This window comes from Motacilla alba, chromosome Z (genome assembly GCF_015832195.1).
Source record: "Motacilla alba alba isolate MOTALB_02 chromosome Z, Motacilla_alba_V1.0_pri, whole genome shotgun sequence".
NCBI lineage: Eukaryota > Metazoa > Chordata > Aves > Passeriformes > Motacillidae > Motacilla > Motacilla alba.
In genome coordinates, this window is record NC_052046.1 from 74,402,852 (window position 1) to 74,422,920 (window position 20,069).

Genomic DNA, 20,069 nt, shown 5'->3' on the forward strand with positions numbered 1-20,069 from the left:
TCTTCAGAGAGGTTTCCAAAATGATGAAAGGTCAAATGCAGCCTCTACAAATTAACTCAGTATTAGTTAATTTTTAAATTTAATTTAATTACTAAGTTTTTAAATCCTGGTTCTTACACCATGCACTATCACGTAATAAAATATGTTCACCTTCATATTTGGGAAGATCTCTCCATGTGTCTCATTTCTGTTCTCCACACTCTGTTCTTTTTTTTTTTTTTTTTTTTAAACTTTTTTCTTGTTCTTGTGAAGTTTTATTCTCTCAATTTGCCTCACCATTTAGCATTTGACCATGACACTTTGGGGCTGCTGCCTTCTTAACTGGGACATTACACCTGCTATTTATTGTATTTATTACACACAGAGGGCCCAATAAGTTTGAGCTGCTTAGGCAATTCCACTAGGTATTTGTGTATACTATCTTATAAATAACTAATTTAAGTGTTATACATCATACATATAATATATGTTTATATCTATTTAAATTACTAATATAAATAAATAACACTAAAAAGCACCCACCAAGCTACAAGTAAGCAATTCAGGAGATGGGGGCTGCAATATCTGTAATTCCACTTCTGAATCCTCCTAAAAAGAAGCTGAAAATCACAGTTGGCAGCATTTCTGGAAGGCAACGGTAATCCATAAATACTCCTTAATTTTCCTGTCATTGCAGAATTAAGCCACTTCCAGCTCACACAGATCTTACCAGGTGTGCTAAATTGATGTCATTATAAGTCATCAGGAAATACCCACAGAGACCTGTAGCAACATTTGGAAGTTTTGTTAAACAGCTGTGTGTTCTAATTGATTTGTATTATTTAAAACAGCTAAAGCAAGTTATCTCCGGATGTAGAGAAGGGATGACTGAAGACCCCAGGGAGATTTAACTCACAAGAAAGCCAATCACAGGAACTTCATTTGAGCATTTTAAGATTATTACTAGAGGAAGTGCAATTAAATCATCACCATTTATCAATTATCATTATAAAATACTATGCAACCTTATCATGTTAATTTATTTATGAGAAGGTAACTAGTTGACTTCTGCTTTTTGCAGTCAGGAAATCTAGTCAGGAAAAATATTTCAAGTTGCTTTCTCTGGAAATGAGCATAACTTTCCACCATAATCAAAAGTAACTATAAAAGTCCAAATTTCACCTAAAATTTGCAAATGTCAAATATCACCACTCTCTGCAGCTTGTCTCAGTTCCTGAGATTTATTTCATTATAGATGTATTCTACCAGAGGGAGTATACACCAAAATATAGTTGTATCAGAAATGTGCACAGGTCTGGCACCCTCATTTCATAAAATATATGGGGAAAAAAGTCCCAAAAAGTCAGCAAGCCTTTCTTTTCCTGGTCTGCCAATCACAGTGCAGATCAGCTCTAGTTAAAAGTTAAAAGTAACATGCCTGGACCCTTGGCAAGCTCCATTTTTCTTCCCAGTGGTGGAGTGCTTGTAGCATCTAAAATTTGTATCTCTTTTGGATTAAAATCCTAAACCATTTTTTACTCTGCTCCTCATGTGTACTGAGTGTTCAAGCCTGATTTGATGAGTTTGCCCAGTGACTTGCATTATAGGATCTGTGTCCCTGCAGGCAAAGCCTAACCCACATAACAAAATGGGTCAGCAGAAAAGCAGCAAGGCAAGACAAAACTCTGTATTTCAGTTCAGAACCCTGATTCATTATTTGACAGAGAAAAGCAGTTTTTTTTCTTGTAGACCTGACTCTTGCTTTGATCTGAGGCTTGCAGGCTAGTTTTCATTATCTTCCATAATCTCCTTATTTCACAGAAAGTCACATTTTGCAGCTGTTAACTCTGCTAATTTCTCCAAAATGTTCTTCCTGTGTTTGTCAGTGCACTCACAGCTGGCTGTACCACCTCTGGAGAGTGGCCCAGAATCAGATTCATCCCTCCACACATTCTGCCACCCAAAACTCCTGTTTCTGCAGGAATTTGTGTGTAAGTATCCCACACACACCTCCACTTATTAGATGCAGGACAGTTTTTACTTTACTGTCCCTTAAGAAGCAAAAATAATCCCCGCGTGGGAGCGACCTGAATTTCCTTTTGGCTTCCACCACTCTGATTTCACACATTCCAAACATCCCGTTTATGCTTTATTCTCAGTAGTGTTGCACTATTACATTATGTCATTAACACCCAGTTTCCTCATCCTCATTCACAGACAAGCCAGGTAATTAATATTTCATGTGAGAAGTGTGTATTGTAAGAACCTGCCAGCTCACAACTGGAATTCAGGCACGCACAGCAATCACCAGAACACCCATGGCTTGGTAGCTTCTCAGGAAGCTGTTACAAGATAAATAACAGTCTGTGGCTGCAAAGAACAAGAATTCTGCTTGTGTTCCCATGGCTGAGCACCGTCTACAAACAGGCATCCTGTAACTAAACTGTGTTATTTGAATTAAGGGAGCACCTGTAGGAGCGGGTGGATGTCACATCATTGTCATGCTGCTGTGGTGAGAGACCTGAGTGCCTGGAGACAGCTAAAATCAAAAAAACAAGGAGAGGAAGTGGAGGGAGAGAAGACACATTGGTATCTTGGTCTGATGGGGAAAAACTCACTACCTGGAGAGTCTCAATTCTTTGTCAGATTTGCTCATGAGACCTGGAGCAAAGGGAAGACACCAGAACAACCAGCTCAGCTCTGAGCCATGTGGCTATTAGACAGCACCAGCTTATTTTAGGATAGGAAACCAATTTTCCCTTGCTCAATCCCGAAGACTGCAAGTCTATTTAAAACTGAAAATTACACACAGTCGTTTTTGGTAATTTGATTACCAGACAATCCGTGAAATGTTACACTGGTATGTTTTATTTACATAAACAAGTCTGCTTTTGTATTTACCCAAATTCACGATTACTCAGAAACTGCCTGAATTTTGAGGACTGGCTTTGGAGAAGTATTTTAAATGTGAGATACTGTCAAAGCAAGCCCTAAATGGTGAACACTTATATATCCTTCAAAATCCAGGACTGAAACTATTGCTGGTAAATGGTTGAGCACAACATGATATAGACATATATATTTTTTTATTATTTTAATTTTTTCCCTTCTGTGCAAGAGAGGAATAAGACCACTAAGGATCCAGGCATATATTTTATTCCCCAATTTCATGAAGGACCAGAGGATTCTCACCTGCTGTGTAATAGTGTCCCAGGGACCCTCCTGCAGACGAGCCTGGTAGGATGCATGAACACTTCCCCATATTTCATCCAGAGTTAAAGGCCTTCCATCTGGGGGGAGAAACAACCACCTTTAGCCAAAGCTCTTAGGCATGCTGTATCTTTTAATACAGAACAGCAAAATTAAAACTGAAAACTGTTCAAATCCTGGCTGAAGGTGCACACAGAATCACCCTGAATTCCCTGTTTGGTTTTCTTCTCTGTCACCTGAGAGTAACAACTCATTGTGCTGATTGTAAGGTGTGAACTGTAACTGGTTTTGTAAAACAAAGGTTTGGTAAGGTGGATTTAAAACCACAAAATAACATCATGAAGAATCACCCACTGTAAATATATGGGACTCATAGTGAGAGAGTGAAGAAAATCTAAGGAACAAAATTCCGCAGATAAAAGTTTACTGCATTTTGGTGTGTCCACAACGTTTTCTTGAGCTGCATTTATAAAGCATTTCTGCATCAGGTTTTCAGCTTTGCTAGAATTATGCCAAGATATTAGTGTCAAATGCTTAGAAAATAAGCATGTCTATTTTTAATGAATATTTGTTTATGGCAAACAGAGTATTTCGATAGACTTTCAATAAGTAGCTTCATCTTGGCATTTATCAGGTGTCAGAAACCATCATCCTCTGATAATCAGTTTTATTCTACTGACATTTGTATGTGTGTAAAATGAAAAAGATTTATTCACACAATTATTATGTGAATGCCATGTTCAGACACAAGTTCAAACCAGCTGCCTACAGGCTCTGTTTTATTTTCTGCACATATTTGTAAAAAAACCAGGAAGTTCTGAACTTACATGAGCACTATATAGCAGAATCACGTGGCAAATGAAGTATCTGAGGGGGTAACAGCACATTAATCAGCTTTTGAAGGTGAGACTTGTCAGACCACCACATCAACTGTCTTGTGATGACAGATACCAGAGCTGTGCTGGGGACAGTCTAACATTCACAAAGAAATTTGCTACAACAGCATGAACTTATTTCAGAAGGGTGTATTTACACTCAGATCACCTGTGTGCAGGTGATATGAAACGCCATGCATACCTGCAATTTTGTTCTCAGCAGAGAAAGTCCAAGTGTAAAATCTACAATAACATGTGTTTTAGTGCAACATCATTTGCCACTCTAGATTGTGCTCTGTAAATCCTTCTCTGAGAATTTTTATAATAGCACTGGGCAGATTCACATACACGTGGAATGGAATGCTCTGACTCTGTTAATCCCATTTTTAGAAATGATCAGAAGTTACTGAAATATTAACCATGTCATAGTTAAAAACAAGTCTTGTCTTAACCACATGGTGGATTCATTCTATTCACAAGCTCCCAGACTTGCTCTAAACACAGATCTGTGTTCTTTGGGCTCTCTTACCCCCTTCTTCCAGCACTCTCACACGTTTAGCAGCCCTGTTACACATTCCTACAGCCCACTGAGACCTCAAACATCCAGCTGGTCTGACAGAGCAGTCAGTAATTGTTGCTGCTGGCAACAAGGGCCCACTGTGGCACCTGCTGAGCCAAGCAGCCTCTTGCCTTCATGCCTTTTCTTTCCTGGGATGGAGCTGAGCTGGGAAGTTCAGCCAGGACCTGAAGGAAACAGCAGTACCCAGCCAAAGAAGGGGCAGGAGAGGAAGGTGAAATCCACCCATGCATTTATTTAGTCACCATCACCCACAAGGACACGGCTTGCTGTGGGTCCCAAGCCTTATCCCAAGTTCAGCTGGGAAGGTTTTATTATTTACATTTAGACTACAACAAACTTTTCTGAGAAAAGCTTCTTGACTGCCCAGCTGGGGTTAACTCAACCATGTCACCACAAATAAGAAATAGTTAAAGGCAGAATACTGAGTGCCCTCTCACAGCAGCAAGGTGAGGCTGTCAGACCACACAGGAGCTGCATTCTCAGCTGGACCTTAATTTCTGCAAAGAGAAGAAATTCTTTAGGCAGACAAAATTCCGTATTTACTTTCAGAGAAAATTTTCAGGCTTCCCAAGTTGCTGTATTCTATTTTCTTCATGTGTAATGAGGGCCTGTAGTAATTTCCAAGAGTCCCAATTAAAAGCTTTTAACAATTTATAAGATTTTCAGTTAAATGTTACTTGATGCTTTGGGTGAAATGGTGCACAAATTGTTTTGAGGCTTCATTCTGACGTATTTTATAAAGAAACAATATTAAAAACCACTACCAAAAGAGAAAAAAACTCATACAGCTCAAGAGAATGTATGATCACAGAAATTATTCCATTTCAGTTATGTCCAAAGCCACAATAAAACCAGTTCTTACAGGATACAGTCTTTAGAGCAGCTGTGTTTCTGAGAAAGGACATGGTGGTTACATGTTTGAGCTCAGGAAGTAAATCTGTATTCTGGAAAGCACTTCAGCCAGGCCCAGTGTGGTTGTGAATACAGAAAGTCATGCCTTCAGGGCTGGAGGAAGTTGCCCTATCTCAGAAGCTCCCTCTCTCTAACCACTGATTAGCATGGTTTTTATTGGCAGGGATTTAGCTGCCACTGAGCTGAGGGAGTATTTTGAGCAGGTCAGCCTGAAAACCTCATTCCTTTTCTCTTCTCTAGAGGAGTGAGGGTGCAGTCCTTGTTGACTCCCATTAGTCCTGCTCTTTCTTTTCACTGTTAAGCCAGCTTTCCTGCTACTCCCTCTGCCTTTGCAGGAAAAAGGAGAAGTGTGAGACGAGCCATTCATTTTCTCTACACACGGGGTGACTCCTGAATGGTGCCTGGGCTCACCTGTGCTGCTGATACCTCACTGTGGGTTTTCTAATGTATGGCAAGAGGGTTCTGAATGCCTGGCTTCAGAAGGGGATGGTTCAGGAAAAGACTGAAGCTCCTTGACATCTTAAAGAGTAGGAAAAGAGGAAAATACTCTGCTGATTAAAGAAAGCTTACTGGACCTAGCTCAGCCCATCTGGCTGATGCCAGCATTGAAGGGGAAGGATAATTGCCTACACCATCTGTCTCCAAGAGGGCTAATTGCTGACATCAGATATCAGCAGGGGTTCATGCATTTCTTCAAATACCTATTTGGTAGTCTCAGAAGCCAGGGGAAGAAAGAAGGGCTCCATTTCTGGATGGAACGGCAGGCACAGGGCTGATTTTGGAGAAATTAGCCTCTGCCCTGAGCTCCTGACACTTGACTGTGACTTCAGCAGGTCTGAAATTAGGAATAAATGCCACGTGGCAAGTATCATGAGGCAGTGAGAAATGTTTCTTATGTATATACACACTGCCTAAAAATATCTTCTTGTACCCTATAATGTTCCCAAACACCTTTCCAGACAGTCTCATCATGCTTAATCACTGTTTTCAACTGAAGTATTTGTCCTTGTACAGAACAAGTTCTTCCCTGTAAATCCATCCCGTGAGATTACAAGAAAGTTTAGATGTCTCTCAAAATGTTTTAGTTCTGTCGCAATCAAAATTTCAAACCTTACCTTGCACCACCTTACGCAGCAAACTTTATCTCACAAACAACAAAAAAAAGGTCAAAAGATGAGTTAAAGAAAGTAAGTTATTTAATCCAGTTTAGACAGCAGCAAGGGCAAGGATACGATGCAACTGCAGAAGAAGTGATCTGTAATGCTTGAACACAACTTTTAGCAGAGAGGAGCGAGAACTGGATGTCTTCACTGGCACAAGCTCCTGAGGATGCCAACCAAGCTGGAGATCACAGGAAAATCCCCCCCAGCAACTCCACAGGGAGCCTTTGTCCTAGGAGGGGCTGAGAGGCCATGTAAATGGAAGCTGCACTCACATGCAGCAGGAGAAAGGCAGGATTTCATTGATTTCTACATTCTAGAGAAGTTTGTAAAGCGTCTGTTGGAGTACAGATGTGGACAGGCTGGCATCAGCTGCTGTTATACAAAGGGAGGAAGTGAATGCTGCAGAAGCCCTCAGCCAGGGTGAACAGAGGAATCTTTGTTTCCCAGGTGTGATGGGCATTGCAGACACTGCCAGGGAGGAAGCAGAGCTCTGAATTCCAGCTCTGTGCCCTGTGCTGGGGAAGGCAAGACGGGGCAGGGCTGTGGAACCACTGGAAGGAGTACAGCTCACCTCTACCTCCCGAAGCCAGCTCTAATTAGCGCCGGGATCAGTATGGGCAGGATCCCAGGGGAACCAGGAACAGCTCACAGGAGACTTGTGAGGAACCCCTCCTGTTGCCGAGTCTACAAACAATGGTAGGAATTTAGACTGGGAAACTGAGGTAAGTCTTGGGGAGATTGTTCCTTGATTAGTGCAGGTGAGGAATGCAGTGAGCATTGCTGATTGTCTGACAAACAAAGTGAGGAGCCCATCACATGGACTATTACCTCAAGAGAAAAAAAACTCAGGGCATTTCCCAGAGTTTTCCTCACTGCAGGTTCGGGACAACACAAAGGATACTCTGCTCAGGTATGTCTGAGCACATGGTGAGTACATGCCAGCTGTACATTTCCAAAAATCCCACTCTGGGACCTTCAGACAGCCCAGCACAGGCAGACCAACAACATGCAGGGAAGACAGAATTCCTCATTTTCAAAAGTAAGCTGCCCATAATTAAAATCAGAGAATACCAGCTGGTAACACTGCAGGAAACACACTTACTGCCAGCATTTAGTATCCTGCTCCCTTCAAGAGTCAGATATTGTTATAATTTAAAAGAGAATGCAAAATGCTGAAGAGAACCCAGGTGACCTTCGGAAGCATCTAAAAAAAGCCCTTGTTTTCCATAGTGAAAGATTCCCAAGAAGTGTTTTAAAGGATAATTGTGCTTGTAGGAGCAATTACAGTTCTGTACTGCAAGGGGAGCTGTTGGCACATAATACCATGATTGTGCATTAGATCATCCACTGGCTCCTGTAATATCCACTTCCAGCTATAAGGAGTCATGTTTCAACACCTCCGATTCCCTGGTGCTGACAAGCTAAACAACTTGTTTTGTCTCTGTGAGCTCTTCTCTGGTGATTAACTGCTTATGGTGAATACTAATTATATGGAAGTACAGTACAGTAGAGATACTGTCCTACTTCCTCTACCTGCACCATCTCCGTCCTCTTCTGTAGACACTGCACTATAAATTCAGCAAAAATCAAGAAGATGACATTTTTCAGGACCACAAATAGGCTAACTCGTCTCTCACAGCAAAACTACCTTCATCTTCCTGTCTGCACAGTAAGTTCAAAGGCAAAACACTGCATGTTCATAAATGCCTGTAATAATACTGGAAATAAATCTGCAACAGGATGTGTGCAAATGAGTTTTGGTGGTGGTAAAGTGTCCCCAGTAAATGTCCCCAGCTCCCCATGTCCCACTCTGAAAATTTATCCCAAATTATCCGTTCCTGGAACTGCACCTCAGACTAAAATCTTTCCACCAGGGAGCCTACGAGAATTTGTTCTTCAATTTTGAATCTGAAGTGCTTTTTGAAACGCAAACACTGCAAAATTAGAAACCATTAAACAATATAAGGCAGAGAGTGATTAAATCTACCAAACACATTCAAAGCAGCTTAAGCTACTTTTTAATTAAAAAGGAAAAGATATCACTGGCAACATTCAGACATCTTCATCTAGATAAAGTTAAGATATTATTCAAAACACAAAGATGCTGATCATGGAATCATTTAGGTTGGAAAAGAGGTCTGAAATGATCAAGTCCAAGCCTTAACCCAACACAGCCATGCTCACCACTCAACGTTGTCCCCAAGTGCCACAAGCTGGTCCTGCTGGCCACACCACTGCAGGGACAGGCCAGGGGCCGCTGGAGCACAAGTACGCAGGCTTGGGGCAGTGAGGAACAGAGCACAGCCAGTGCTGCAGTGCGATCACTCCGTGCCTGCTGACTGAATGAGTGACACCAACAGTGGCCTCCGTGGGAGGCTGAGTGTTCCTCCTTTCTCCCCTGGCAGGATGGGAGCTGAAATCACAGTGGCTACAGCCACAGAGCAGTGGGTAGCAAGGTGTACATACCAGGGAGGAGACAGCATCAGACTGTTTCAAGAGCCAGCTTCAGTACAAAAAAAAAGTCAATATCCTATTGGTATTATTTTATTTTCCCTTAAGCAGCAAATTTAAACAGAAAACAGCATACATTTTAAAAGACATGTTTAGACCTCAGCCTTGTGGCTCAAGCACTGTGGTTATGTCCACTGATTGCCCAGCCCAGTTTAAACCTGCAGCACCAAGTTTTTGTAGTCATTTCAAGAAAAGAACAAGAAAAATGACCGGCAGTTTCAGTCAACCACAGGCAAGACGCCAGGAGCCAAAGATCAGCCTCCCTCAGGCTGAGATGATATCATCTCCTCCACAGTCCTGGAGCTCTGAGTCCAGAGCACCGAAAAATTCTCTGGTGAGCAACCTCACCTCTTGGTTTCTTATTACATCTCTTCCTCAACTTAATACAAAATTTCCAACATCGACTGCACGCAGCACATGGAGTCTGTGCTGGCCTTACCCAAAAAGCAGGCTCTGAAATACAGCACAGGCACTTGGTAGCTGCTGGAGTAGAGGACGTGGTACTCGTAGCGAACCACTTCTTCCGTGCTGCACACCCCAGCGGCCTGGGAGTCATCCGAGGGCTCCTGAAACGACACACGTGGCCACAGCAACACGTCAGCCCCTGCTCCTGTGCCCAGGGAAACTGACATGAGCTCAGTAAATGCGCACAACAGAAATAATGGCAACCACCCCTTTCACAGCACTACTCGTGCTAACTCCCAAGGGAATTTTTCAGTGCTAGCAAGAAAATCAGAGAAGTCTGAAACCTACAAAGACATCTTACCCAGTCCCTTCCACAAACTGTGAACTATCTGCAAGCCTTCCCAGAACTGAGATCTTTCTAAGCTGCACCAAGGCTCCCTCTAAAATCTTCATGGCGCAGTAACTGGCACAACAAGAGGACTACAGCTGTACCTGTCCTCATTACATTCAGTATAGACCATTTTAGAAGTGTATCCTTAAATAATCTGGTTCTGCTTGCCAAAAGACAAATCAAATGTATCCACCAAAAATCCTCTGATCTACTTTCTTTAAAGGCTTTTTGCCAGGAGTTGCTTTGCTAATAATATAAAATATATCATATAATGTAATTATAATAATAACATTAAATGTACTAATAAAACTGAGAGGGTTTTTTTTTTTTCCCTGTTAGTGTATATTCCAGGTGTAAAGTATTAAAGTTTATGGTAGATTTGAAACAAATCAAAATAGATGAATCTAATTGCATTGAGATATACCACAGCTGCAGCACAAATTTCACAACATTTCAAATTAATATTCCAACAGTGCTAAGCACGCAGTTGTTTGGACTTTTCTAAAAGCTGTCATAACTCAATGTCCCTGAATATGGAACCATTAAATTAATAATGCCATTAAGATTAAACATAAGAACAAACTTTCCAAGAAGACAGTCTGGGTGTGGACTTGTTCAGTGCCCAAACCCCTAAATTTATATGCATGAACTAAGCAACCATAATGCCCCACAGGTTGGGTGTGCATTTCATGACTTGGCTATTGCCAAGCAACTCTGAATATTGGCTTATGGTATCTGTCCAAGCAAAACAGAGAAAGACTGAGCAGAAAAGAAGAACCAGCATCCTCTGAACACTGTGTTCATACAACACACCAGAAATTTAAAGCTATTTTGCATGTTTATCTCACATCCTTTATCAAGTCAGCAATGGATGAATTGATATATGAAAAAATATAAAAACTGATAAACTTTAACAGTAATGACCCCAAGATACTTTCAGGTTTATTTCCTGATGTGACCTTCCCCACATTTAGTGTATTAGGCACCCAGATGCTGCTGAGGCAGAGGGACAGAAGTCCACAAATGGAAGCCCAGACCTTGGGAAGCTGCAGACCAAGGAACTGCTCATGCATTTTTGGACACAAAGTGAGAAGATCACAGATGGCCACAGAGCAGAGGTTTCCTGGTAAATCCCAGATGTCTGCAGGAAAAGGATTGATTTTTGCTCATGGGGAAACAAGTGCCTAAAACACTGAATGGGAATGTTTGAAAACATGTTCTCTGGGTTAACCTAGTTTTAAAAACTGTATGTGAAGAGACCCTGAAGTCAACCTGCCAGAAGGACAGTGTTGATTGCTGTTCCTGATGTCACAGGCCAGATAAAGACAGGTATGACATGCCCAGTTACCACATACATGAGTGACAGACCAGGAAGGGATGTCCTTCTCCTCCTCACACAAGTGATACCCAGTGGTTAGATGTACAATACAGCTTAAAAAAAGAAACAAGACAAAAAAAAATTCTCCTCTATGTAACCCTCTTTAAAACTGATTAATGCTTCAGTAAGAATAGCTAAAGAGACCATCAGCAGCCTGTGGGAAAAGAAAACAAAAAAACCAAATCCAGGTACGGTCAGGGAGGGGAAGAGAAAGAGTCTGTGCTCAGAACTGAGCCTACATGGTGCTCCTCAGGCATTAATGTTTCATCAGATACCACGGCCTTGCCTCCTGCTTAGTCACCAGCTTACCCTGCCCTGAGAGATACTTCTGGAAATGGCAAGACTACCTGTTCCTGTGCTAATTACCACTGCTCTAGAAAAAAGACTGTCTGCATACACAGCATTCTGTATATAATGGTAAAATGACTAATTTGTGACTATTTCGGATCTGCACACAAAGGCAAATAGCTGAATCCTTCTCAGGGCTACTCTAATCCCCCTTCCTCTCAGGAAACAGCAATTTCACGTTTTCTGATTTAAAAAGACACATCACTGATGTGCAATCGTGCTCTTTACAGTCTCTGCAAGTACAGCCCACAGTATTTTTGCAGGCAAAGTACATTTTGTAGCCTACAAGTTTTGATGGTATCTCTGTAGCTGATGAGATGAACTTTGCTGATGAGATGAATAAAACGAGTACAGTCATTTTAGGTGATCTTTGAAACAGCTAAAAATCTACCAATGGGTCACTAGAACCAAGGAGCCTCAGACAGTTTTATACCAGCCCACGAGACCTCATTTTCACTCTTTAACCAGTACTGATAAAGTGAGAAACACAAAACACAGGTGTAACTTATTTTTTAAAAAGCAAAACTGACACTTTATTTTTACATAAGTCATGATAGCCTATTTGAACTCTTTCTCTGAATAATTGCTCTAGTTTCCTTTTCCTATTTTCCTATTTATATTGTTGTTCTCTTTTTGAGCTAATGCTGAATTTCAGTTACTGTACTGGACAACACTGAAATCAGATTTAAATGTGGATGGTTTTGTAACTGCTGCAAAGCATTCACATGCACAGACACCACAAAACAAAAGACAAAACACAAACATCAGCCTTAGAAAATGTCATATACAACACTAACCAAAAAAGGGCATTTTAACCAAACTGCAATCATTACACATGATATGAAGAAACTTGTTTCTCTTTTTTTTTGTTTCTGATTTTCAAATTTACTTGCATGCCTGCCATGCTTCAAGTTAAAACTGTGAATCCAGGACTGACTGGCTGTTTCCTAAACAAATTGGGAAGCTGTCATCAGGAAGCATCTGCTCCTCTATTGCTCTCAGGTAAAATCACTCCTGTGCTATCATAATGGAGTATTGAGCAGATGTTTAAAAGCAATGTATGTATTAGAAAGAAGATAAGCAGCAACTACCTAATTAATTACATTAGTGCCATCATAAATGAATTACCACTGATTTTAATTGATATAAAATTGTCCTCAACCTTTAAGTATCCCCAAAACAAATTAAGTCGATTTGTTCCTTTTAAAATGCTAAATTATTTAAATCAATAGGTAAGAAACATTGCCAGGTGTCATTCTGAAGGCAAAATAACATATTTGTACTACTTCTATTCCTCCTGATGAGGAAGGCAAGTTTAAAATCTGTGGTAACAAGATAATTTGACAGCAGGAGAGAGTTAATTGTGGTTTTGGGTAGTTTAGTGGCAGCAGGGAGGTGTGGGTTAAGGTACCTTTGGAGGGAGACCATGAAGGAAAGGCAAGGCAGACAGGGTAAACTGGGAATGTGACAGAATCACCTAAAAAAAATGGGTTTCCCTACTGACACTAAACATTTTCCTATCTCCACCTCACCTGCAGAGGCCCACTGAGCCAGACTTTCTTGCTCAGCCTGAATTCCATTAGATATTAAGAAGCAGGTCCCCTTTTGGAGGAAAAGGTAAGAGAAGTGGTGCAAATAAACATTTCTCCTGGATGTCCAGATATCGTTGCCCTTCTCCCAGTTCCCATGTTCCACATCTCCTTTCTTGCTGCCTCGGCCTCTGTTTACTCCTGCCTTGTCCAGGCTCATGGGAAATGCTCCTGGAGGAACACAGCAGGACTGGGAAGAGGTGACACAGGCAGAGGTACTGGTAATGCTACTTTCAGTGTGAGGAGGGGAAAAAGGAGATGCAACCCAGATAAGTAAGCAAATTTTCCTTCATTGCTTGGAATGCATTTACATCTAATTTCATTTCAGCCTCTGAAGTTGAAAGGGTATCACTCTTCCTCTCTCTTCAGAGGTGCAGAGCCACCACTGAAACACAAGAACTTTAAGGAGCAGCTCTTCCAACACTTCTCCCCTGCCAAACAGGGAGATTTGAACGCAGAAACAGAATGGGAGGACAGTGTTCATCAGAGAGAATTAAAGCAGGCTGATGGGCAGGGCGTAGCCATGTGGTGAGATGGTATCTCTGTTCTCCTCCCGGCTGTTCTCCCAAGCATCCAAATTTCCAGATCCAGTTCTTGCTGCTGCCCTCATGGGTCCAGTCTCTGCAGGACATTTTCCTGCAGGTTTTGGTCCCTCCTGTGCAGGATCTCAACTCAGCTGAGACCTCCAGACCTTGTGGTGCCTTTGCCACCACTGGTCACTGCCCACACAGCGCGGGGTCAGCGAGGTGACCCTGCCTGGGCAGGGGGACACTGAGTGCATTTATTTTTATCACTACTAAATGCTCACACTGTGCTCAAATTTACAGGCTCTAATCAAAAGTAGCCCGCTCTACCACAGCCTGTAAAAATGCAGACATCTCCCTGAAGAATTTCAGTGTAATACGGATGTTGTACAAAACCCTTTACCACCAGCTGCACCATTTTTATGAGAATTGATAAACTGCTCTCTTAAGTGAAGAACACCTGGGGAATCCAACCACCTCCAGGTGCTTTCTAGTGCTGACATCACTAGTGACAGATGAGGAAAACACAAGGAAAGCAGAAGTGGTCTGAAGCATAACAAAGTTATCTTACGGATTTATTTCCTGTGTGCAGCTACAAAATCCTCCCCACTGTCTAAGACTTCTTACAATTTAGTCATCCAAGTGAAGGATCTGGTTAAATACTCAATAACAGAGAAAGAAAGTGGCTCTTAAATCATTTGGTGATGCCCAAAATACTGTGTGCAAGGAGCCTTCTTTTGCAAGACACAGCTGCCCTGAAAAGCCACTTTGTCACCAGTGGAGTCAAGGTGAACAGGTAGTAGATCCCTGAAACATGTAATTTTCCAAAGGGAAATCTTCTGACTGAACTCAGCACCCTGGTCATGACACTATGAAAGCATCCAGTCATTTTCAAAGTAACTATTTCCCAAAAAAAGTTCCCCCCCTCACCCTAACCCCAAGCCTTCTGTTATTCACAGCAAACCAAAACACCAAAACCAAGACTTCCATCCCAAAAAGACATGGCACATAAAACTGCAGCAGTTCCTCATGCATGAACAATCATTTCCAACAGCTGGAAATTAGATTTGTCTTTTGATTGCTTCGAAACCACTATCAGAAGTGAAAGCAAAGCCTTTTCAAGCAAAAGAAGCAACGGACCGTGAAAACGGCACAGTTGTGAATTTTGTCTTCATATAAAGGTGGGGAGCTGTTACAAAATCACTCCTCATTCTTCCTGAGCTGTCACATACCAAATGCAGAATTTGGTGGCTTTTCTCCTCCCGCAGAAGAAACATTTTCTCTTGTTTTAATGCAGGCAGTACAAGGCTGTCTGCACAGGGCTCGAACAGAGGCATGGTGTGTTAGGAAATCTCCTGGTGGGAATGACAGGAAACCTGGGAAATGAGGCAAAGAAATCCAAGGAGACAGAGGGACACAGCTCATCTGCAGAGGGAAGAGGGACCAACCCAAAGCACCTGTAATTCCTGAAAGGAAGGTCTCCCTGAAGCTATGGACACAGACCTTACAGAGGATCAGAGCAGCCCAACCTGGAACCATCTCCACTGCCCCCACCAACGTTCTATGCCAACATTATTCCTCAGACTGAGGAATTCACAGCAGTTTACTTTCCCATGGAAATATGGTGGGATGAGGAGCAGTGGGAGATGGTAGTGCCTGTACCCACTCATTTTTGCCACCTGCCTTCCAGGAACAACACACCATCCCAGGATCACTGAGGTTGGAAAATCCCTCTCAGATCTTTGAGTCCCAGCCGTGCCCAATGCCCACCTTGTCCCCAGCCCAGAGCTCTGAGTGCCACCTCCAGGTGACACCTGCAGGGCTGGGCACTCCAAACCCCCCTGGGCAGTTCCTGAGCCCCCTTTCCATGGGGAAATTCCTGCTGTGCCCACCCTGAGCCTGCCCTGGCCCAGCTCAGGCCGTTCCCTCTGCTCCTGTCCCTGTTCCTGGCAGCACAGCCCGACCCCCCGGGTGTCCCCTCCTGGCAGGACCTGTGCAGAGCCACAAGGTTCCTCCTGAGCCTGCTTTTGAAGGATTTTCCCATCATTTTAGTCATTATCTTCCATTTGCACAAATTGGAGTAAGCTTCTGCTTTGAGGTTAAGGACTATTCCACAAGATTATTGCTTCTTCGGAACTGAAGTGCTTCCAGGACTGGGCTCTGTGCTTTACAACAGGCAAAAAAAGGAAAAAAACAAAAACGGCTACACTAGAAGACAACAGCAGCAGTTCAGCTGTATTTCAGGTCAGCTTTATTTTTTTAGAACAAGGATTATTATTTCTGCTTTGTGAATCACAGCAGCAACCCAGTTTTGGCCACGCTTAATTCAACAGGGAGACTGACAGCAAATGCCTACAAACCTTTACTTTTTAGAAGACAAACTCAAATCCTCATTAATTTCTCAGATGGGAAACTGTATGAAAACGATGCCAAGACTGACAGACAGTGTTTAACAGTAATTCTGGTGAAAAAGTTACAGACAGAAATGCTCAAATTATCACAAAATCTGGCACTGTAAAAACAAGACATTTGAAATTAAGGGTTGCAATTAGAAGTGGCTGCACTGGTGCCCACCCAGGACACTCCAAGGGAACAGCTGTGACACCAGGGCACAGACTTACTGCAAGAAATAAAACAACTGGATGCTGACCACTTGAAAAAGGAAATGGCACCTGATTAAGTTAATATCTGACAAAATGATGCATCTTGAAAGTTACTTGAGATGCTAACCTAAGCTTGGCCATAGATTGTATTAGATCAGCATAACCATTAGAAACAATAATCATAAAGAATGTGGCTTACTTACAACTGGCTTATTTGGATGTGAGAGATCCAATCCTATTACCTGTATGTTAGGGCTAAAGCACATGTGTTATTCTCTTATTAAGAAAACACGAAGATGATACTAAATTATAATGATCCATTTCACATTTAAAGTAGCCTGAATTCAAAAATTTTAACTATAACTAAAAATAATTATGAAATTACTCAAAATTGTTGTGAAGTTACCCCTAAAATCTCCAAAAGAAAATCTGAATTTGTTCGTACACTTAGACAAAAAATGATAGCACTTGAGGATCCACTGATTGTTTGCATTTGGAAATATCCAAGTATAATAACTACATTTTTAAATGGAATAGGGGCAGACCCTACCAAGTCAAGTACGTTCAGCTTTTGCCCGCTCTGAAAAGCTATTCATTGTATTCATAGATGATACAATAAAGATGCATTTACCTTCAACTCTGTAATCACTGCTACAAAGGAAATACAAAACTCTGAACTCAGACTGGGGCAGGTCAAAAGCCCCTAAGTTAATTTTCAAACAAAATACTCTGTAAGAATATTCTAAATAGTACCGAACACGAAGTTATCAAATGTCACTGATCACAAACACACCAAATGTATACTGGAGACACTCACAGTGTCTGGAAATACTTCCTTTATTAGTGTGATCTCAAATGAAAACTGCCACGGAGTGTTACATGGTCTTTTCAATTTCCAGAAATGTGGTACATAATAAGTCTTGATGCAAACTTAACCACTTCGAATTTGCTTTACAATTCTTTAAAGCCAAGCAGAAAATCTGCATGAATTATTGACAATGTTTTTGTCTGGAATGGCTCTTCTAACAGTCTCCATTCAAACTGTGTTTTATTTGACAAGAAAGCCCAGTACAGAACTAAGAACACCCAAGTATTTCCACTGCTGTATGTGGTGGGAAACGTGGGGTGAACAGCACCCACAAACACAATGGCCAGACAACACCACTGAGGCAGAAGGGTTAAAAACACCAAGAAATGGTACAGATGTACACAACTGCACTTGGCCAACCTCATGGATTCTTACAAAATAAATCAGCATAATGGCTGAATTGCCAAATAAATTAATCTCATGTCAAGGAATTATTCTTGTAGTTGAATTGCTCATAACTAGGTGGAGGGGCTTCAAGAAACTGTTCCGTATACAACTGTTCAATAGCCATATCAAATTTTCCCTTCAAACTTTATAAATAACCTACATAAAATACTTCAAGCAATTAGCAAGTTGTTCCAAAAAATGTTCAAACTCATTATCCCACAGGATGGGAAACAAGAAGCAAGGAAAGAGCCACTAATTGTACACATGTGCAGAGAAAGAGCCAGAACGTGGCTCTGACTGTTGGGACATTTTATCTGCTCTCATTTCCCTCAAAAGCTGCTCTAAAATTTATTCCTTCCACTTGATTAAGGTATCTCAGGGGCTATTCCATATATTTATCCCTATTTACAACTAACTGAAATCACAGCTAAGACAATGAAGTACAGACTTGGTTAAATTGCTCTTGCTTCTCAAAACTGAGATATTCCAAGTGTCCTGAAGGCATTCAATTCCAAAACAGGAAGCCAGAGAGGAGAGCACTCAGTAATTCTAATCATGTGCAGATCTCTTGGAAAGTATTTTCCTAAACATTTGCTGCAAGAACCTTTAATTGTACTGCGTGCTGCTGCTTGTACCCTAAACAGGGTCCCACAGCAAGATATTTACTACTTAAATTGTCTCTGGTAATGTAAAGGAATCAACTGGAGACAACCAGGACCATGCTTCCCTAAATATTAAACTTCAGCCAAGTGCAAAACCAGGGAATTTGGGGAAGAAAAAGCAATTAAAAATATGTTAATATATTTTTTAACATCCCATACGACTGCTTAATTCATAAAGCAGAGGCTACAAATGGTAGTGTTGCACCAAAATCAAAGACAAGTTAATGGATTTTTTTCCTAACTTCCATTTTATAGGTTTCTGCAACTCAACTGCAATCCCTGAACAAATAATTTTAGGAAAAAAGGCCTGGTGTCCATATGATATTTCAAACAATACTGCTGGAGTCCCTATTCCATCATGATTCCGGTAACAGAAGTTTCTGACTCAGCTGAGTCTGGATGTAACAGGTGAGTGGATCAGGAATTGCAGAAACCAGCTCCCAGGGTCTTTCACAAAGAGAATTCCAGAGGACTCCACCCAATTTACAGGAAAAAGGCTAAGGATGCCTTTTCATATCAATTTGCTTGTTTTTACAAATGTCTACACACCCATGCACAGAGTGCAGGTATGCAGAGCTCTTTTTTACAGCAGACTTCTTCCCCAGAGGAAAGAAGCTTTGGATTTTGCAGAATCATGGAATTTTTTTAAGATGGCAAAGACCTCTAAAACCATCAAGTCCAGCTGCTGATAGGCATTCACACAAAACTGACCTCTCTCAACACAAAGATACCATGGCCACTCGTATTTACAGGATCCTGGTACAGTTAAGAGTTTTAAACTAGAAAAAGTGTTGCGAGAGATTTGCCTTTAACCCAAAGAGAGAATAAAAGCACAGATGAAGAAACAGCAAAATAGAAATAAAATATTTTTTAAAAAAAATTTTTTACAAATAAACAAAACAAAACAAAAAAACCCACACAAAAACAAGCAAACACAGACTGCAGGAAATTATCTTTCTAGTGGTTTTGGATGCAATGTTGGTATAATTTCTTCACCTAAATTTCCTGAATTAACAAACAAAAATAGTTTTATTTGAATTACCAAAGTTCTAAGATGATTATAGGATAGCTGCTTACATAAAATAAATCTGACTCAAAGATTACAATAACATACAAGTAAAAATACATGAAGATAGGTGCATACATGATATTTAGTTTATTTGACTGCTGGGTCTTGCTCAATTTCTCAAAAACAACCAACTGCAAGACACCAAGTCAGGTGGGAATCTTGTCTGCCATCAGACTGGCAGAGATTACTGAAATTTTAATGTCTTGAATGGAAAATCAAGAGCGTGCTCTGCTTTCTAGGATCAGACAGGAATTTTACAAGTTCAAGAAGAGGCAGTCAGGATATTGTAACAGATCTTTGTATGGTGGACAAGGAAATGTGATCTGGCCTCCCATGTCCAGGTGACCAGAGAACCACAGAACAGGCATTTCATGGGGCCTCCTGAACTCAGCATCTGTTCAGAAACTGCCCATGATTAAGTTTTCTAAATCTATGTTTAGATTCTTTTAAATATTTGAGAAATAAAAGAGATCATGAGTTAAAGCAGAAAAATTTAAATGGGTAAGGACTGGAATTCAGAAGAGGCTTAAATTTATTTAAATCAGAGATACAAAATCTTCCTAAAATTTACACATTGAAAACAATATACAGGATAAAACTGCACATCTGAGTGAA

At 41.1% G+C, this 20,069-nt stretch overlaps 1 protein-coding gene across 3 annotated transcripts in view; it reads right to left on the minus strand.

The window, feature by feature from the left end:
• ATG10 (autophagy related 10) overlaps positions 1-20,069 on the minus strand; it is a 59,582-nt gene that overhangs the window by 12,061 nt on the left and 27,452 nt on the right. For all 3 annotated transcript variants that reach the window (XM_038124276.1, XM_038124274.1, XM_038124275.1), the window contains exons 4-5: positions 9,670-9,796; positions 3,172-3,269 (exon numbers count right to left, since the gene is read on the minus strand). In XM_038124276.1, coding sequence (XP_037980204.1) covers positions 3,172-3,269; positions 9,670-9,796 — 225 coding nt within the window. The remainder of the gene's footprint in view (positions 1-3,171; positions 3,270-9,669; positions 9,797-20,069) is intronic.